This window comes from Pipistrellus hanaki (assembly GCF_964339955.1).
Source record: "Pipistrellus hanaki genome assembly, chromosome: 13".
Taxonomy (NCBI): Eukaryota; Metazoa; Chordata; class Mammalia; order Chiroptera; family Vespertilionidae; genus Pipistrellus; species Pipistrellus hanaki.
In genome coordinates, this window is record NC_140515.1 from 30,804,184 (window position 1) to 30,826,812 (window position 22,629).

Below are 22,629 nucleotides of genomic sequence, written 5' to 3' on the forward strand. Positions count from 1 at the left end.
TAATTGTTGCAGGTTTAATCTCCAGTCAGGGTTCATATGAGAGGCAGCTGATCAATGTTTCTCACATCAATGATCAATGTTTCTCTCTCTCTCTCTCTTTCTCTTCGCCTTCCTTTCTCTCTAAAAATTAATCCTTATCCTTGGATAAGAATTAAAAATCAACACTATAGCAGTAGAAATCAGGGTACAGAGAGCAGGAACTGAAAACATTTCTGAATAATGCTTTTTGGTATAGTTCTGACTTTTGAAGTCATGCTAATAATATTCTACATATTCAAAAAATAAAAGTAAACCAACAAGGATGGGGGGAACATTAAATTGAATGCAAACAAACCAAACCAACTAATTGTGTTTCAAATGTATAACATAATCAAACTGGGCATAGGAGTATGCTTCACTATATGCTGTCAGTAGGTGGAACAACCTGCAAATAAATCTTCAACTGTTTTTAGTAGATAAATCTAAATAGAAAAGTAACTGGTCTGTATGCTTCAAAAATCTTAACAGTATGACAAAGAAAAGCTAAAAGCCAGTATAGGTTAAGAAAATTAAGGAGACATAACAACTAAGTGCAATACATGCTCTTGGACTAAATTCTTTCATGGAGAGAAACAGAATATCCTAAAGGACATTATTGGAACAGTTAATGAAAGTGAAATATAATAACTGTAGATTAAGGTATTAAATATAACTAAGGTTATACTTTTACTTGAACAATGTTAAATTTCCTGAGTTGATAACTAGTTATTTTAAGAGAACATCTTTATTCTTAGGAAATAAACAATAATATACTTAAAGGTCATAACCTTCTTTTGAGAGTTCAAAAAAATTAACTAAAAAATTAAATAAAAGATATATAATATAGTAATTAATGTACTTGTAAAGATACTTTAATATCCTATATAATCCTCCTATATAATAAAAGCCTAATATGCAAATTGTCGCCTCAACTGAAAGTTCGAGAGAGTTGGATCGCTCGCTATGATGTGAGCTGAACACCAGGGGGTTGCATGGAACATGGTGGGCATCAGCAACACACCACTGGCAGTGGGCAGCAGTGGAAGCACTGCTGGCCCTGATGGGCCCCAACAAGAGCTGGACTGGTGCAGAATGGTGGAGCAGGTGAGCGGGCAGCGCCAGGTCAAGGCAGGTGCAAGCAGGGGCCTGATAGCCCTGTAGACACAGATGGCGACCAGTGGTGGCAGCAGAGGGCGGGGCTGCCACTCAACTCCCAGATGCTGAGGGAGCTGGGCGGGGGCCTGATGACTCAGGTAGAGGAGGGTGCGTGGGGGCCCAGGGGCCTAGGTGCTACCCAGGGCCCAGAGGCCAGCTGGGACCTGCCCTTCCATACCAGATGCTTGCGTTTCGATCACCGGCCGGGTCTAGGGACTACACCTGTACACTAGAGGTATACCAGGCCTCTAGTCAAAAATATATATTTATATAGAAAGAGGATGCTTCAAAGGAGTTGGGGTATTGACAATTAATAGAATAAATAATAATCTGGAACAGCAATAAGAGAGTAACATTTATCCTACTTCCTGGCTCCAAAGTATGTGGGTATGGTAAAAACACACACACACACACACACACACACACACACACACACACAAAACCACACACACACAAAAAAAAAACAGCCTCTGACTAAGAAAGCAGTAGAGAAAATAATATATTAATATCTCAGGGGATAACCAGATACCAGTTAAGACAAAAATAGAGAAAACATTCAGAGGAAGTCAGGGTATAGTTTGTTAATAACATAAAGGAAGAATCTGAGTGGGAGGGAAAAGGTTGTGAGCTGGGCTGGAACAGATTTCCAGAACACTTAGAAGGTTAGAGTCTGGGTGATAAAAAAATGACTCAAAAGCAAAAGAGGAGGAAAGGAATTCAAAGTAGGTGAAAATTAATAGTAGTAATCTCAAGATAGGCACTTAGTTTTAGAACTAGGTCCCTAATGCTCTGCTCTGTGGTATTAGAGTTCCTAGAGGCCCTCCACTAGGAAGCCTCTCCACTTCCCTCCTGCCGGGTAGTTAGACACACTTACCTGTGATACTCTAACACCCTGCTGCCTGTATCTATCATTTAACTCACGTGCAATAATAAATATTGATAAATTAATTGATGGCTTATCATAACCTGAGTAGATTAGATACAAGAAAATAAATTGGAAATCAACTTAATAAAGAAATGGCATAATTTCATTTCTGAAAAAAGTTTCTGAAGTATTTAAAACTAGAGGCCCAGTGCCCAAAAATTCGAGCACTTGGGGGGGTTCCCTCAGCCTGGCCTGAATCCTGTTGCAGTCTAGGACTCTTTGGGGGATGTCCACCTGCTGGCTTATGCCGCTCCCCAGGGGATTAGGCCTAAGCTGGCAGTCAGACATTCCTCTGGCAGCCCAGGAGCCCTTGGGGGATGTCCAACTAAAGTCTTAGGCACAACTCCCCTAACATCATTCCTGGTCGTTCCCAGTCATTCTGCCATTAGGGTCAATTTGCACATTACCCTTTTATTATTTTTATTTTATATTTTATTGATTTTTTACAGAGAGGAAAGGAGAGGGATAGAGAGCTAGAAACATCGATGAGAGAGAAACATTGACCAGCTGCCTCCTGCACAGCCCCCACTAGGGATGTGCCCGCAACCAATGTACATGCCCTTGACAGGAATCAAACCTGGGACCCTTCAGTCCGCAGACTGATGCTCTATCCACTTAGCCAAACCGGATTTGGCAACATTACCCTTTTATTAGATAGGATAGCATGTTGGCTTAAGATTCAAAGAATACAAAATGGAGAATTATTTCTAGTTGATTTTATGTAAAAGAAATATGCTTACTGTACAACAAGCTGCTGGCACACAGTTCCATTCTCTGTTATCAGTTCATTCAGCTTTAATTCAAGGTGAACTTTACCCTAAAATGACAAAAAATATTATACATTGAGTAATCTATTTTGTTGACAAAATATTAAAGGTACATATTTTGTCAAACTAAACTTATTATATTTAGTTATGCACTAACTAAATATTAGTGATCCCTAGCACATGGTTTTGCCCACATTAAGTACCTGTTAAATGACTAATACCCAACAATGTAGATCAAAATCTGAAAGATAAGCGGTTAAATGCTTATATCCAACATTTGAATGTTTAGGTTTTCAAATCTAAGAACTTTATGCCCAATTCAACAAATATTTATGTATCTCAATATCATGGATTACAAAGACAGGTAACCCTTATGTTTTAGGGAATTTTGAAATAAAAGCTAATTATAAAGTGTAGAATGCTTTTCCCAGAAAAGACAAACCATCAATAAGGGCAGAGGAAGTATCATTTAAAGACAGAGAAATAATACAATTCTAAAAGAATAAAACTAAGTTAAAACTAGTAATGTAATTTTGTCAATATTGAAATAATAGGTTTGGGCACTGTGGGAGTGAGTAGGTATGCATAGATGTATATAACACATAGTTACTACTTATAAGAAGCTCACAATCTAGTTGGGAAAATAACAAACAAAAGAGAGCAATATATGGCCAAGGGCATTGATGGAAAAATGGATACTAAAAACAATGGAGCACCTTCATAAACAGCCAATAACAAATGAATTTTTAAAAATTCAGTAATGTAAATTTAAAGCAAACTATCAACTTCTAAAGAAACTAAGGCCTAGGACAATATAATCTAGAACTTAATATTTCTACTCTGCCACTGTGATGAACAATTCTAAACTGGTTTATGAGCAATTTTGCACTGGTTAAGAATCTGGTGCTGGATTATCTCCACCCAGCTGACAAGACAGATTCCCATGGTGCCACGCGGAGATTTCAAGGATGTGATGTTCAGGGGCTGATGACATAAGTAATTTCATTAGAGGTAATAAGGCTCATTATCTACTCACTGTTCCTTTTTGAAACAAACCCTTTCAGATATTCTTTCAAAGAAATCTATCCTGAATCAGCCTCACTATTTTATGAGGATTTGTTATACAAGAGTGGATCTGAGGTTCACTAAATACAAAGCTCGGGGTTAGATTGATTGATAGTGATGAGCAATAAATAATGATGGGTCTCAACACTTGCACGAGAAAGCCAAGCTCTATAGAAAGGCACCAATGGTAGTAAAATTAGCAGTTAGGTGGATTTAGAATTAAATTAAGCAAATCTTCCACTAAAAATCTAGGCACAAATATTTATAAAGTCATATGTAATTAATAAAATACATCTTTTGTTAGTCCTACATTTAATATTCACAACCCCTGCTATTCAAGCATGACCTTGAAGAGGCCCATGATCTGCAGTAATCTGTAATATTACTCAAGTAGAAGTTTAAATCATGTCTGCTGTCCTGTCAGCATGTGTGTGTCACTTAGTGCGCCTAGCCAACTATACCAACATTTGCATCTCAAAGCAGTTTTACTATTTTAACATGTGCATTTTATGGTAGAAACTGTATGGTGACAAGGCACTCCCTACTGTCTCCAAGGAACGTCTAGAATCTCTATTTCTAAGTCAATAAAAAGCCTTTGAAGTGGGGTGGAGAAAAAAGTATAATAATTTCATTCATAACTAAAAATCATTGCACTGTAATCAAGTTGAGCCTAGATATAAGATATTCAAAGGGATTCTACCAGGAATCATTACCATTGAGTCAGAGCCTACTTCACATGTTCATTACTCCCACTGGCTATTAAACATAACATTCCTTTGGTATTAGCCAACAATAACATAATTGTGTGTTAACCTGGTCAAGAAAAGAGTTGGTACAGAATAGGAGACACAAGACACACTGTTAGTGTGGAATACTAAAGTTAAAAAGCATTATGAATTAAATTAAGGAAATTATAATTTTTAAACTGTAAAACACTACCTCAATGTATACTTTAATATGGAAATATGTACATGATACTTATAAAAAAAAAAAGTTACAAAATAGGGTGTATAATATAATGTTAAATTTAAAAAAATAAAATACACTTGTGCATATATCACTATAAAATTACTACAACTCCATCTACTAAAACATTGATAGAAATTAACTTTTGTTGGTAGGATTTCAGATTTTTTTCTTTTTGCTCATTTAGATTTTAAGTTTTACTACCAATGTGTACTGCTTTTGTTTAGTAAAGAAAAATGAAAAAAAAAATGTTTTAAAAAATATGTGAAGCTACGGTACTTTTCAGTGTCAGAAACCTAAATATTTGAACATTTTTGAAAATTTGGTATTCTTTAATAGTCGCACAAAAGTTCACTTTTACTTACATCTGTCATCATTTTGTATATCTGGATTGTAGCAAAACAAGTTGTTTTTTGAGAGGGTAGTTATGAGTTCAGCAAAATATTTTCTAGTCTTGCTGACATGTACACATAAGGAACTGTTTGACATTGAAATTGGGTCTCAAAAGAACTGGTGGCTCAGAAAGAAGCTCACTACAGACTGATTCATATGCCTTTCAGCATAACGATTATTGCTTTTCTCATTTTTGATTCTTATAAGTATATTTCCAGTAGGACATGATCTCACTCATCTAGGGAAAATGGTGAACAACATAGATTGATGAACAAGAACAGACCCAGAGATAAGGAGCCATGGGTCAGAATGTTGGACCTCAGAGGGAGGGTGGGGATAAAAGGGAGAGATCAACCAAAGGACTTATGTGCACACATATGAGCCTAACCAGTGGTCAAGGACAATAGGGGGGTATGGGCATGAGTGTGGGGGGGATTGGAATGGGGGGTTGAGGACAAATATGTGATACCTTAATCAATAAAGAAATTAATAAAAAAAATATTTTCTAGTCTCTCTTGAAGCCAGGGATAATGGCTAAAGATAGGCATTATGATACAGTTCTGAGATGTAAAACAGAAGCTGCTACCCTGGCTAGTGCTATTAAGTGGTTAAAGCATCGCCCTGTCCACTGAAGGGTTGAGGGTTCAAATTCCAGTCAAGGTTACGTAACTGAGTTGCAGGTGTGATTGCCAGCCCCAGTAGGAGCATGTATGGGAGTCAAACTATCTGTGTCAGTCTCACATCAATATCTCTCTCTCCATCTCTCTCTCTCTCTCTCTCTTTCTCTCTCTCTCTCTTCCACTTTCTCTAAAAATCAATGGTCAAAAAATATCATCTTTCCCAAACACACACACAAAAATCAGAAGCTGCTGGTGGGGTATCTGAAGAAGCTTGTTGAATGGGACTGAGATGCCAAGCTTAAAGCATTCCACAGCCTCATGGTGTTGGGCAGATAAAAATTGGAGATAGTGCTCTGGCTGGTTTAGCTCACTGGATAGAGCATTGGCCTGTAGACTGAAGGGTTCCGGGTTTGATTCCAGTCAGGGGCATGTGCCTGGGCTGAGGGGTCAGTCCCTGTTAATGGGACATGCAGAAGGCAGCCAATCGATGGCTCTCTCTCATTATTGATGTTTCTCTTTCTCCCTCTTCCTTCCTCTCTGAAATCAATAAAAATTATTTTTTTAAAAATTGGAGATAGTAAACACCTAGGCTATCTATTAGAATCTCTGAGGGACTATGCCTGAGGAGTAAGAATGAACATAGACCAGCCCTTACAGACTGAAACCTAGCATAGAATCATCCAAAGCCCTAACTGGATAGTTAAGATAAACTACCTCTAATCTACCCACATGCCAAAAGCAAAAGTAAATCTCTAGAGGAAAAAAAAAAAAAAAAAATCCAGAGCTTCAAATTATCTCTAAAGTATTTCATATTTCAATGTCTAGCACTCCATCAAAAATTACTGAGCATGCCAGAATACAAGACAAACACCAAAAACAAAAACAAAAAACTGACAGAAGGAAGCAAATTTACAGAAGACGCAGATGCTGGAGTAACTGACAGGTTAAAATGGCTGTTTAATTTATAATAATCTAATGTCACCCCAAAAATTTCAATTTCCTACAAATGACAGGAAAAAAATGTTTGATTTATAAGGAAAAAAAAAAAAGATCTAGCAAATAAGTATAAACTATTAAATGCATCAAATGAAAAACTTAGAATTAAGCAATAAAATAATCAAAATGAGAATGTATTTAACAGCAAATTATCTACAGCTACATAAAGGATTAGTAAAATAGTAGATAGATTAGTCAGTAGTCATCTACAAATGAAGCAGAGACAGACAGACAGAGAGAGAGAGAGCATAAATGGTCTATTATTCATGTAATTGTAGTCCCAGAAGAAAGGAGAAAGAATAGGAAAGAAAAAAACCCAAACAGATGAAGAGATAATTGCCTGGAATTTTCCAAAACTGAAGAATGACATTAAGGCAAAGATTCAAGTGCCCCAGGAACACCCAAGTAAGATAAATATAAAGAAAACCACAAGTAGACAGAGCACAGTAAAAACCGATGAAACCATAAGATAAAGAGAAAAATCTTAAAAGCAACTAGAAAAACAGAGCTATTGCCCAAAAACAGGAAACTATAAGACTGACAAGGATTCTGTTTGATCAGAAACATGCAATGTGATTTGCTCCACAACTATTTTTTTTATCCAATATGTAAGGGACATTTAATAACACAATAACATACCTTTTAAATAGTCACATACTGGAATGATCAAATATCTAGCATTATATTCTCTATTTTTAATTAAAAATTAGAAGGTATTATTCTTTATTCCACAGTATTGAGTATGTTAGGTTGATATATGCAACTGAATCACTTTAATCTGTATTAGCATATTTAGGAACTTGTATTATTCTGGTACTGTCTGAAAGTTTAACATTTTATATGCTAACTTTATTTCAATTAGTTTTACAAAAATTTCACACAGAAAAATCCGTTATGTTAATTTTATATTGTTATTCTTGGTACGCTATAAAGATATGTGAATTTCTGCATACCGTTTGGGAAACTCAGATGAACATAGATATTTGAGCAAAATATGATGCATGCTCTGAAAATCTCGAGTCTAAACACTTTTTTATTTTTTATCACAAAATATTAAATTTTAACAATATTCTACATAAAAGAACTCAGTATATTTCAACTAGTAAAGTTTTTTAACATATGAGGGGAAAATATCTCAACTTCTAGAATTCTGACAGATGTTTTCATATACAGTAATTAAATCTGTAAACCATTTTGGATACAACTACCTGTCAGATGCAAAAAAAAGGTTTTATTTACCACCTCTTATGTATGTATGGATAGACTTATTTTTCTCCTTAAAGAAGTTTTTATTATGATCTAGAAGGTTAATTCCTTTGCTATTTCATGTTTACAAATTTAAATTTCTTAGTTTTTAAATTAATTAATCCTTACCCAAGAATATGCTTTTTTAATATTATTATTATTTTGTTTTGTTCTGTTTTGGAAATCCTCACCTGAAGATATGTTTTCCATTGCTTTTTCAGAGAGAGTGAAAGGAAGAGATGGACAAAGGGAGAGAGAAACATCATGTGAAAGACACATCAGTTGGCTGCTTCCCCTATACAACCTGACCAGGGCGCGAACCCATAACCCAGGTATGTGCCCTTGACTGGGAATCGAACCTGAGACCCTTTGGTGTCCAGGCCAACGCTCTAACCACTGAACACACTGGCCAGGGCAATATGCTTTTATTGATTTTAGAGAGGAAGGAAGACAGGGGGAGAGGGAGAAACATCAATTCGCTATTTGCTGTACGGTCCAGACTGAGAATCGAACCTGCAACCTAGATATGTGCCCTGGCTGGGAATGGAACCCAGAACAGTTTAGTGCATGGGACAACACTCCAATCAACGAGCCATCTGGCCAGGGCTAAATTTTTTAAAATCTATTGCAACATTCAATTTGTCTTAATGGGCATATAAAAAAATCTTGATTTATTTTATTAGTTATAATCAATGCATTTCTTTTTTAAATGCTTGTTTAAAGAGAGAAGACAGAAGCCAAAAGAAAAACTACAAAAACAATAACTTATGGCATGACCCAGAAATTCAAGATCAGCTTGTTGGTAAAGACTTCTTAACTAAGTAATTACATCAAAAGGATGTGATTGACAGTATATCTGGATTTACTGCTTGTACAAGTTGTGTAAGACAACCACTCTTAATTAATGAGAGTACCAACTTCTACATATGAGAGAGTTGCTTTAATCAGTCTTATGTAAAGGCATGCTCTTTACCATAGCACGTAAGAAATAAAGAAAAAAATATTTAGTGTGTTATGAGTTCTAGGACCAAATAGCTAACAGCATGGCTGCAGATCACTGAAGCCAAAAGAGGATTTTTAGGAAGAGGCTCCAACTCAATCCAATTTAACTTCACTTATGCAGCAAAGAATATCTATATATATAAAAGTCTAAGCGACTGGCTGACTGGCTGACCAGTAGCTATGATGCACACTGACCACTAGGGGACAGATGCTCAATGCAGAAGCTGCTGAGCTGCAGTGACTTGGCAGCTGCAGTTCTCTGGTGACGCACCAGGAACCAGAGAGGAGGGGGACTGATCCCTGGGTGCTTCACTTGAGAACTGCCCTCTTGCATTCCGGAACCCCTCAGGGGATGTCAGAGAGCCCATTTCAGCCCGATCCCCACAGGCTAGGCTAAGGGACCCTACCGGTGCACAAATCCGTGCACCAGGCCTCTAGTGAACAAATAATTCCAAGTGAAGTAGGAGGATGACCAGAAACTAAAGAGAATGCTTCAAAAAGGAGAGAGTAGTCAAGAGTATAAAAAAGCTGCTAAAAAGTCATGTACCAGAAGGACCAAGTCCATTAGATGCAGTGAGACAATGTCATGGGTGATACTAGTGAAAGCTGTTGTGCTCTGACTCTGACCCACTGTGGGGTCTGAAGGCAGATTAGAGTGATTTTAGAGTTAAAATAATGAACTTTATTAAAAGCAATAATAAAGCATCTGGGAAACAAGTCCAAGTAAGAGATTAGAGTTCTTAACAATTTTTCAACTGTTTTGGTATAAAACCCATCTTACTACTACTGGGATCTTTTCATTTCGGGGCTAAATTACATTTTCTCTTGTTACTGAAACTGAAGGGAATCATGGGGAATTCTATATACTGAAGTTCTTATTTCAGATGAAGATCCTCAGACAACTAATTGTAGGTTAGCAACTATTTTGGGTACAAATGACCATTAGTGGTAGAACTAGGAAATCAAACATCTTAACCTCTGAAGTAGAGATACCAATTACTTCCTCTACCCAAAACTCTTTCTTGGGGAACATGCCTACCCAAAGCCCCCCAAACAGACTTTTCTATAGTGACTTTACCTATAGTCATATCAAATCAGGCTGCAGTGGATATCTGACCCAAGTTTGGCCGGATTCTCTCTCTAAATTGTGGCAGAGAAATGAGTCAGATCTTAGAGAGTGAGCGGGCTTTATGGTCATGCAGACTCAAAGGTGGTTGTGGCCTTTTTTAAAATAAAGCTGTTAACAAGAAATTAAGAATGTATTTATGAAGAGAAGCCTAGGGAGAAACATGTAGCCTCATTAGACACATAAAAAGAATATACCCGCATTTCCGGTGTATAAGACGACCCCCTAATTTTACAGTTAAAACATAGGTTTAGGCCTATATTCGCTGTATAAGACTACTCCCCACTTCAAAGAAAAGACTTACTTTGCCGTCAAGATCTGCAGGTAATTTTTGTGCAATTTTGGTCTTTTGCCCCCGATTTTCGGTTGGCTTTTTTTTGTTTCAAAAGTCGTCTTATATGCAGGAAAATACGGTAGCTTTGGCCAAGTAACTCAGTTGGTTAAAGTGTCATTCGATATGTCAAGGCTTCGGGCTCAATCCCGGGTCAGGGCACATATAAGATTACACCAATGAATACATAAATAACTGGAATAACAAATCAATGTCTGTCTGTCTGTCTGTCTGTCTCTCTCTTTCTCTCTCTCTTTCTCTCTCCCCCCTTCCTCTCTAAAGTCAATCAATAAATAAAAATTTTGAAAGAATACAACAGAATCTCATTAATTTTTCCTTTCCCTTTCATTTTGCAAAGTGAGTAGTTAATAAAATGAGAGAAAAATTACTCAGTTTACAAAATGAAAAGGAAAAGAAAAGAAACACTATTTAAACAGTGAGCACTTACACTCAATGAGCACAGTGAGCATAAAAGTAGGGAGCAATGAATCGGTGAGAATCAGTTCCCATGTGCCTCCTGCAATATCTGCTGCTCACTGAGTGTAAGTTTACAGATACAATATATATTTTAACCTGTACCATGGCTCCAAATGCAAGCCAGCTGTCTTATGTAGTGGTCAACCAAAAACAACCCATTATCCAGTATTTTATGAGAAATTAAAGTATTTTAAAAATGACTATTTGAACTGCATCTAAACTATTATTGTAAGAACCTGACCTCCACTTAAGATACAGCTCCTCTGTAAATGCCTAACAATTTTCCAGCTCTTACTGGCCAAACTGAAGTTCCTGTTATTATACTCTAAGAAGTTCCCTATGAACTTTCTAATGTCCCTTCCTTTTTCTTTGATCTTTTTGAGTAGGCTTGTTTTCCTTATACTCAGATGTTCCCTAAGGTATCCTCCTACTGTTTACAGAACAGTAAAAGGCAGTAAAGCACTGTGGTTAGAGTTTTAGAATCACACAAGATCTCCATTGTAATCATGGCTCCATCACTTAGTAGTGCTGTGACTTTGGAGACATCATTCCACCTTTAAGAATCAATTTCTTCATTTGTAAAATGGAGGTAATGCTACCTATACTCATAATCCCATTCTGAAGATTAAATGAGATAATGTATATTAAGAACTTGGTTGGTATAAACTGACATAATTACCAATAATAATTATTAGATGGAATTCTTGCTGAATTCAATCTGTCATAACTTTTTCATATGGCTCCATCAATAGCTCTAATTTCCATACTTTTATAAAGTTTATGCAAGTTAACAAATTTACTAACAAGTAGAGTCTGTATGTTAATCAGCTTAACAATAACCCACAACCTTCGGACCAACTTAGAGTCTGTATGAATCACAGACTGCTTTTCTATGTTTTCTAGACTCACAAAATTAATTAACTATTTCTAGATCAGTTTTGGGACCAAATAACAATATTCTCAATAGTGCCATATTAACTTTAAAAGTGTTATACATTCTTCCCACCCCCTAATGTCTTTTTCTTTCCAAATTTATTTTAAATAGTGAGCTGCTAAGTAAGTTTCATTTAAGAATAAAGAGCTATAAAGATTATAACTCATGTTCATGAAAATAACTCATAGCAAATAAAAATTGCTGGCATTTCTACTTTTTGAGAGCTAGAGCTCTCAAATCTTTAGCAAATTTGCATTGGTCATAAGAATGGATTTTTAAAAACTGAATCTTAACTCAAAGTTCATTTTAGATCAAATTCTCAAAGCCTATTATCTTGCTTTTTGTTAAAACTATTTTAAAAAACTGGTACTTTAAAACTTTCATATCTGCCATTTCATAGGGGTGTATATAGGAAAATGGTCACTGGATCAACTGCTGGTAAACAGATACTTTATATTTGGATAGTATGTAATAGCTTTCAAAATATTCTTAAAGGTATTTCACTTAATTCTTACAACAGATGAGTCAACATGTTAGCTTTTATTTCCATTTTATAAAAATAAAATTCAAGATCAGTAAAGTAACCACATATGACATTAGGACCTAAATTTTCTGACTTCTAGTTTTAAACCCTTTCCACTTCATCACTTTGCCTCTTATTTGGATCATTTACCATACTGTATAATTGGGATCTGAATAAGGGTTATTGTCAAGAGGAAAAAAAAGAACATTAAAATGGGGTACAGTGGATAAAACAGGAAAAGTTTTAATTATATTTTGTACTTGAGAATGGGTTTTATTATACCAATGCTTAATTTTTTAAGAATTTAACCAAAGAGAAAGCTTGAGAGGTTATGAGGAAATAGAGACACAGACACTTTATTTGCAAGTATCTGTGGATGTGTGCACAGCACTTTTTTCTTGACTTAAACTTCTGTTTGAGTCACAGTAGCAAATAATAGCTTCTTCTTGAGAGGAAGAATTCTGCTTGCAATTATGCCTTCGGGAAATGGTTTCACAATCCTTACCATATTTTACAAATAAGTAAGGTTATAAAAAAAGGATTCCTTTTAGCTAGAAATAATAATTTCTAAGAGAAACTCAGATTTTTCAGAACCAAATAGAAAGTTAAGATACATAGCCTACCCTGGCCAGAATGGTTTAGTTGGTTGGAACGCCATCCCATACACTGAAAGGTTGAGGGTTCGATCCCCGGTTGGGGTGTGTATGGGAGACAACTGATTGATGTTTCTCTCTCACATTGATCCCTCTCTCTCTCTCTCTCTCTCTCTCTCTCTCTCTCTCTCTCTCTCTCTCTCTCTCTCTCTCTCTCCCCCCCTCTCCCTCCCCCTCCCCTTCCCCCTCCTCCTCCCCCTCCCCCTCCCCCTCTCTCTCTCCCTCTCTCTCTCTCAAATCAATAGAAACATATCCTGGTGTGAGAATTTAAAAAAAGAAAAGAAAAGATACATGGCTAAATATCCATCTTTACTCACATATAGAATCTGTAAGACCTCTTATTTTGGCAAGAGGAAAGAAGAGCTTTAAAAAGAGTAACGATGCCCTTTCAAATTAAAAAATAAAAGGTGAACAATAAGAAGGATGAGTGTGAGAATAAAGGTACTGTATAGTGAGCTCAAGCCTGGTTTGAATTAATAGCATTTTCCTAAGCCTAGTTAACTAGAAAATAAAGTAAAGCATCCAGGTCACAACAGATGAAATCATAGACATCTAGGGATTCTCCTCAAAGTCAGAGTTAATAAAACATGTTCTTCCTTTAAAACTTCTCCCCATCTGAAAAAGCTTTAATAATTTGTTACTGTGACTTAAACAAAAGAACTAAGGAAGGGGGAAAATGTCCCCCTAATATAACCTTCCCAAACTCATATATGCACACGCATATGTATTATTCTTGAATTCATGTGGTAAAGAATTTCCTTCTAACTATATATTACCCAAAGGTCTATAGTACTTGGTGCCAGAATTTAAAATAAGGTATAATAAGCTCTATGTATATGAACTAGTATAATTTGTTTTTCATTCATTTTCTTTGTGTGATAATCTCTTATACCACTTAAGTCTTAATATTTACCTGAACCTCTGAATTGGAGTCAATAGGCTGCAGTGAAAACCAAGTTTCTTTACCACTGTGGTTACACAAGTCTTCTTTTTTGATGGCTACTTTTCCTATAGGAAATAAGTAAAACCATAAGGAAACATTTTGTGTAATTCTTAGCACTGTTATATTTTAATATTTTTCAGAAAAAACTAGAATAATTCATACCTATTAATATTAAAAATACATTTTTATAAAGTATTTTTCTATATTTTAAAGATTGAAAAGTGCTAATTTTCCTTGCCCCTTGGCAGGCCCTTCTCTGGGTCATTTTGAATTAGGGGATTAGAAAAAATTCAGTTGTATTTATTAGTACATGCAATTGCATTTTTAGTACTTATTACACTCATGTTTTCACCCAAAATACAATCATAGCAATATGCAATATACAATGATAGTACAAACTAATCCTTCCAATTCTTATGCTATGAATAAACCGTATGTTTTATATTTACATTTAATAAGAGTTTATAAGCTCAAACTAAGAGAAAAAGAAAAACATCATACATCACTTACAATATTGAAAATTAACTTAAAGTTACGAAAAATTAAGGTCATGATATTAAAATTTTGTTGTTATCAAAATATTGCAAACACTGCTTATGCTGCTTAAATGCATATAAAAAAATCAAGGCAGTTCCTTAAAGAGTTTCTACCTCTCAGAGAAAGATAGAGTACAATGAATAAAGTATTATGAAGAGGAAGAAACAGAACTGTTCTTATTAAAGTGAAGTATTTGCCATGTTGGTGCAAAGCATTTCCTTCCTCAATTCAAGTTTTAAGAAGTAGACATAGTTTTGCATATTACTGACAACTTATTCGAAGATTCTACACAAAACTTCAACAAAGTATATGCACTAAAAATAAAAAACGGTTCACTTTCTCTTATATATTAAATATATATAATAAACATATATACTGTTAATATACTAAAAAAACCACAATGAGTTATGGTATGTGAATTACATCTCAATAAAGATGTTATTAAAAAATTTAACAGTATTGACAAAACTGGTTTGGCTCAATGCATAGAGCGTCGGCTTGGGGACTGAAGGGTCCCGGGTTCGATTCCGGTCAAGGGCATGTATCTTGGTTGCGGGCATATCCCCAGTAGGGGGTGTGCAAGAGGCAGCTGATCGATGACTCTCTCATCGATGTTTCTAACTATCTCTCTCCCTTCCTTTCTGTACAAAAATCAATAAAATATATATTTAAAAAAATTTAACAGTATTAAAAACTTTGATAAGCTTAGCTTCCTAGTCATGATTGGAACTCAGACTACAAAGACTACCTGTATATGTATGTATAATTTTAAGAAAAATATTAAAATTCACAGCCACATATACTTTCACAAGTGGCAATTATACAATCAAAAAGAGAGCTATTGAAAATTCAGTAGCTATATTTATTAACACTTTTAAAATTTAAAAGTATAAATCTTTCCAACTTTCATTTAAATATGTTGGATGAAATCTAATGTGAAGGCCAAAATCTTTGTGTAAATATATAGCATTTATAACTCATTCAAATCTTGTAGGAATTGATACTAGAAAAATAATATATTTCAGCCTTTTGGGAGGGTTGTATTTAAGATAGAAATTAATGGGGAAAAAGGAAATTCTTCCAGTACTAAATATACAGATTACAAGCCAAATACAGAATTCAAGCACTAACTGGAACACTCAAATATTCTTCATGCTGCTGAAGAAGTTTAGGTTAAGAGCCAAATCATATAAATCTCTTGATATGTTTTACCTATAGATTCTATCAAATTCCTCGTAAATCAATATAATACCAAGAATGGCTTAGTATATAGAATTATGACAAAGTATTCAATATTGTTTCATCACATATGATTAAGATGATCACAGTTCTATCAAGTGGATTACTTATCATTGTTCACAGCAGATATAAGTATTAAGGCAATATATAACAGCTGAATACATACATACATACACACACACACACACACACACACACACAGACATTGATCTTATATGTCCTAGAGCTGAAGTTCACATATTTTGAGGACCACTCACCTCCGTCTTTAAGAATCTTATTAACTATGAATATTTTGTGTCCTCTCCCCAGAAAAAAATGCACAGGTATTATCTGGCATAGAATTTTTTTTTTTAATAAATAAATTTTTATTGTTCATATTATTACAAATGTTCCTTTCCCTCCCCCCCCCCCATTGCTCTCCTCCACCAGGTTCCCATCCCACCCTCTGCCCTTTCCCCACCCCCCATTGTTCTCATCCATAGGTGCACAGTTTATGTTCAGTCTCTTCCCACATCCCTCTCGCCCCTTTTCTCCAAGAATCGTCAGTTCACTCCCCTTCCATACCTCTGATTCTATTATATTCACCAGTTAATATTGCTCATCAGATTTTTTTTAATTTCCTTGGTTTTTAGATTCACTTGTTGGTAGTTACGTATTTGTTGTTCATAATTTTTATCTTTATTTACTTTCTCTTCCGAAAGAACCCCCTTCAGCAATTCATATAATTCTGGTTTGGCAGTGATGAACTCCTTTAGCTTTTTTTTATTTGTGAAGCTCTTTATCTGGCCTTCGATTCTGAGTGATAGCTTTGCTGGGTAGATTACCTTTGGCTGTAGGTTCTTACTATTTATCACCTTGAATATTTCTTGCCATTCCCGTCTGGCCTGCATGGTTTCTGTTGAGAAATCAGCTGACAATCGTATAGGTGCTCCTTTATAGGTAACTACCTGCTTTGTTTTTGCTGCTTTTAATATTCTCTTTGTCTTTTGCTCTTGGAATTTTAATTATGATTTGTCTTGGTGTGGTCCTCTTTGGATTCCTTTTGTTTGGAGTTCTGTGGGCTTCCTGGACTTGTAAGTCTAATTCTTTCACCAGGTGGGGGAAGTTTTCTGTCACTTTCTTTCAGTATGTTTTCGATATCTTGCTCTCTCTCTTCTTCTGGGACCCCCATAATTCTGATGTTGGTTCGCTTGAAGTTGTCCCAGAGGTTTCTTACATTATCTTCAATTTTCTGGATTCTCTTGTCTTCTTGCGTCTGCGGAGAAGTGTCTTCTGGATCTTTATGTTCCAAATCTTTGACTTGCTTCTTGCAATCTTCCATTCTGTTTTTAGGACTCTGTATAATATTTTTTATTTCAGACAATGTATTCTTTATTTCTTGTTGATCCCTTATCATCTCTCGTTGATTCCTTATTAATTCTAGTTGATCCCTTTTCATATCCTCATAGGTCTTATCGACCTTTTCTAGGAAATTCTTGAAAAACCTTATAAGCGTAGATTTGAACTCTATATCCAGTCACTTTTTGTCCTCCACTTCTTTCGTTTGTTATCTATTTCGTTGTCGCATTTTCGCAGTTTCCCTGATGGGGCGGAGTTTCAGGGTGGAGCCTACAGCCTTGGCTTCTGTCAGCCCCGCCCTATGCGGCTCCTGAGACTCAGGGTCCTTCAGTACTCGCTGCAAGCACCTCTGAGAGAAAGGTGCCCTCGATTTTCGCCTGCTACCAAACAGACTAGGCTCTCCCCCAATGAGCCCAGCACTGAGGTTCAGTTCAGTTGGAAGTGGGATTGGAGGTGGCGTTCAGAGCAGTCTGGAGCCCCAGTCTCCTTCCCATCAGGGCAATCTCGCGGCACAGCCAACTGTCCCTTCTCTGCGCGCAATGTGCGCGCCTCCGGGACCTCCTTTCGCCGCTCCCCCGGGGTTCCGCCTCGCAGCCCAGCTCCCTCTGTTTGAGCCTGGGTCCCCGGGGTCTGGCCTAGAACTGGGGTTCAGAGCAGTCGGAACTGGGGCCCAGCACAGTCGGAGCTTTTATCTCCTTCCCACTAGGGAACACCAGCCAGGCACTCAGCCGCCCTCCTCTCCGACTCCATCCTCTCCGCGCATCGTGTGTCTCCGTACCTTAGGCTTTTACAGCTCCTCCACTCTTCCTTCTGGTTTTCTCCTTGCTTCTCGTTGTAGAATTTCCAGTCAGTCGACTTTCCTGTAGTTCTGGGTAATGTCCATTTTATATTTTAGTTGTATTTTATTGAAATTGTTGTGTGCGGCTGCGGCTAGGTGTTTACCTGTGCAGCCATCTTGGATTCTCCCCCTGGCATAGAATTTTAAGAGGGTTTACCCACCAGCCAGAAACTCACTGGTCCAGTCCTGATTAAGATCCCTATTCTTGCCCTGGCCAGTTTGGATCAGTTGGTTGAGTGTTGTCCTGAGCTCTGAAAGGTCAAGGGTTTATTTCCAGGTAAAGGCACATACCCAGGCTGTGGATTCAATCCCCAGTCAAGGTATGTGCAACGGCAACTGATTGATGTTTCTCTCTCACATGGATATTTTTCTCTCTCCCTTCTTCTCTCTAAAATAAATAAAAATATTTTTTAAAATTCCTATTTTAGCCGAAACCGGTTTGGCTCAGTGGATAGAGCGTCGGTCAGTGGCCTGAAAGGTCCCCGGTTCAATTCCGGTCAAGAGCATTGACTGCGGCATATCCCCAGTAGGGGGTGTGCAGGAGACAGCTGGTTGCGGCATTGGCTGCGGCATATCCCCAGTAGGGGGTGTGCAGGAGACAGCTGGTTGATGTTTCTCTCTCATCGATGTTTCTAGCTCTCTATCCCTCTCCCTTCCTCTCTGTAAAAAATCAATAAAATATATATTTTTAAAAAATTCCTATTCTATAGTTTTCAGGATTTCTAATTTCATAGATAATTTATGAATATGTATGTAGGTGTAACATGTGTACACATATAATATACACAAACATCACTAAAGCAAGCTCCAAACTTAAAAATAGGGCTTTAAAAAATTTTTATTTAGAAATTTACTGGTTTGATTAATGTATACATTCAACAAATAATCACAGTGGCACAGTGTTTTAAATGGTGACTTGATTTCCAGACTCTCCTAACCAAAGTCTCAGTGTAATTCTTAGCACTGCTATATTAACCCTTTGCACTCCGCTGTCCCCTCTCAGGGGACATCAGAATTCTAGCATATCACTCGGATGTCCCCTCTCAGGGGACATTGCAGTTTATTAGTGATTACGGGGAATTGAGTTAATTCAACGCACGTTTTGCAAAGTAGCGTCGAGTAGCTGGTAGCCAATGTCCAGAATGGTTCGGAGTGCAAAGGGTTAATACTTTTACATACTATCCAAACATAATACTGTTATATTATTAACCAATTATTACTAACCAATGTATAATTATTAACCAATAATGCATATAAAAACTATAGTAGGAATCTACCAGTTCTATTTATGACTCACAATTCCAGATCACTGGAAATAAATCTTTACTTACAGGTACCTTCCCAAAAGAGAATCTTCTTAGTTCACAAATAAAATATTAAAAAAAATCCCAGAAGCAGGTGTCCTCTTTCTCCTATTTAATATCTTAGGTATCCCAGTTACTCATGAAAGAGTTGAATGGTTTTTGTGTTCTGAGAGAAACACCCTTCTCTAACTAGCTGCATAAATAAACCATTCAAAAATTGAGAAAAACCTGCAATTTATTGCCTCTCTCTCTCTCTCTCTCTCTCTCTCTCTCTCTCTCTCTCTCTCTCTCTCTCTCTCTCTCTCCCTTCGCCCCCACCCCTCTCTCGGAATATATTTTATTAATATTTTTACAGAGAGGAAGGGAGAGAGACAGAGAGACAGAAACATTGAAGAGAGAGAAACATCGATCAGCAGCCTCCTGCACACCCCCCACTAGGGATATGCCTAAAACCAAGGTACATGCCCTTGACTGGAATCGAACCTGGGACTCTTCATTTGGCTACCCTTTAGTTAAATTGGTTAGATGGCAAGTATTGATTGTAAAAGGTAGGCAGCCTGATACAGTTGAAAGAGCACTGAGAAAAAAAGCCAGTATTTACTGAACATTAACTAAATAATAGATAATTCTTTCATATTTTCTGGTTATTCTTCATAATGATCCTGTGTGTAGAGGGTATAATCATCATCTTAGAGATGAGGAAAGCTTAATGATATTTAGAAACCTGACTTCTAATAAGTGCTAAGCCAGATTTCAAAACTAAGGTACCCTTGTCCTTGTTCCTTCCAACACAGACATTCATTCAGTAGCATAGTGTCAGTTCTGTTACTTTGTTAGCTATGCGTTCTTGGGTTATTTAAATGTCACCCCTCATTTACCTCGTCTGTATTATTATAGAAACAACTTTTAGCTCTAATGATGTTAAAAACCTGTTCTGTGTCTCTAATGGTCCCAAAGATTGTTTTAGTTGACTGTTCACTGTTTTAAGCAAAGTTAACTCGTTACTTCACTGGCCATGAAATCACCAACCTCAAAAATAATAATAATGATCACCCAGGAGCAACTACCCCAACAAATTATTTATAGGTAATATTGCATTTCCTCACGGTCCTAACGAACTCAAGACAGAAAGAGCTTAGACCACACAACCGGACACACACCCACACATACACCCACACACTAGATACTGTATTAGTTCCTTAAAATAAGACAAGGAGAGGAAACACAAAAAGAAATGAAGGAACTGTGGGCAAAAAAACCATCTTTTTGGTTTCTAAGTAAAAAAAAAAAAGTATTCTTAGCTTTCCAGCAGCACTTTCTTGCCATCTGTAAATACTGTTATATTTGGGCCCCATTTTTAGACAAAGCATATTCTTAGAAATTTCACCAACTGGCAAAATCTCGACAGTCCCATTCTTATTTGGACACCAAGAGAAATGGGTAAAGTCCTATCTAATAAAGAGGGAATATGTAAATTGACCATCATACCATCACAAAGATAATAGCTCCCATAGCCACAAGATGGTGGCGCCCAGTCCCCTCAGCCCAGCTGGAGTCCTCCAGTACTTTCAGCCCAGGCGGGTGGGGGATGGGTAGGCATGGGGTGTGGCCAGACCTGCCCTCAGCCTGCCCCCCCCAGCCGCTCAAGGTTGCCAGAGGCTCAGGTAACCAGGGCCAGCTGAGGCTTGTGCTGCCAGCAGTGACAACAGCAGAGGTGTTATCACTGGGTCTCCTCCCAACCGAGGGCTCCCGGACTGTGAGAGGGGGCAGGCTGGGCTGAGTGACACGCCCCCCCCCCCCCCCCCAGTGCATGAATTTTCATGCACTGGGCTTCTAGTAGTAGATAAAAGTAATGATAACTGTGACTGCCTATACAAAATGAAATAGGACCAGAAGACTGAATAAATTCTGGCAGATAGTCAATAGCAGCAATTCAGTCAATGGCAATATAACGATGCCTCAGGGTATAGGGTTTAGGTGGGTACACTCTGGTCTCCATGGTAGACTTGTATGTTAATGGTCTCCTTGGCGTATACCATTGTGTAGTCCTCTCCACACAAACTCTGGGTTTGACCATGTCACTTGCTTTTGCCAAAGGGACATGAGCAAATGCGATACAAACAGAGGCTTAATAAGCACCTGTGCATTTGGGCTTATTACCCTCTTGGAACCCGCACAATGTGGACAGGAAGGCCCAGATAATACCCAGTACTAGCCATGAGATACAATATATAGGTCAGATGGTTCAGCCCAACCAATCTGCACATTATGACCCCAGGTGAAACCAGCAGAAGAACCACCCAGTTCAGCTCCACCCTAGTTGACAAACTACAAGATCATAAGCAAATACACAGTTGCTGTATCAAGCCACTAAATATTGGAGTGGGTTGTTACTTAGCAATAGATAACTGATACAGTACCTATGCAAACAGACACCAAAGTCTTAGACAAATTTTAAACAGTAGGTTTGACTTAAGAGCTAAATGACAGCAGAAATTACAATTTAAAGAGCTGGAAAAGAACTATCTTAACCTCAGCCTTATTTTATGAACTAGGCCTAAAAAGGTAAAGTGGCTTAAGGTCATACAATTAATTTGATAGTCATGCCTGGAATTCACATCTCCAAAATCCTAGTAAAATTCTCTTATCAAATATCATGCAAAATCCAGGGAGGGGAGAAAAAGTCACCAGAGTCTACTAAGATAACTGCAGTTCAATGTTTAAGCCTAGAATCCTCTGAAAATGAAAGTATTATAACTAAAAAATTCACATTAGGAAGTTTTAATTTAAATGTTATTAGGATCTTCATTGGAACTGGAAATACATTCTTGCTTTCTTTCTTTTTATTTTTATTTTTTCTTAATTTTTTTAAATTTATTTTTAAAAAATAAATCTTTATTGTTTATATTATTACAAATGTTCATTTTTTTCCCCTCCATTGCTCCCCTCCACCAGGTTCCCACCCCACGCTCTGCCCTTTCTCCACCCCCCATTGTCCTTATCCATAGGTGCACAGTTTTTGTTCAGGCTCTTCCCACACCCCCCAACTCCCCTTTTCCCTGAGAATCATCAGTCCATTCCCCTTCCATACCTCTGATTCTATTATATTCACCAGTTAATATTGTTCATCAGGTTTTTTAATTCCCTTGGCTTTTAGTTTCACTTGTTGATAGTTACGTATTTGTTGTTCATAATTTTTATCTATATCTTCTTCCTCTTCCTAAAGAACCCCTT

General features: G+C 37.1%; 1 protein-coding gene across 2 annotated transcripts in view; it reads right to left on the reverse strand.

Moving 5' to 3' along the window:
• The window catches only part of RASA2 (RAS p21 protein activator 2), a 113,052-nt gene that overhangs the window by 57,233 nt on the left and 33,190 nt on the right, over positions 1-22,629 (reverse strand). For both annotated transcript variants that reach the window (XM_084902718.1, XM_084902719.1), the window contains exons 4-5: positions 14,110-14,204; positions 2,839-2,915 (exon numbers count right to left, since the gene is read on the reverse strand). In XM_084902718.1, coding sequence (XP_084758844.1) covers positions 2,839-2,915; positions 14,110-14,204 — 172 coding nt within the window. The remainder of the gene's footprint in view (positions 1-2,838; positions 2,916-14,109; positions 14,205-22,629) is intronic.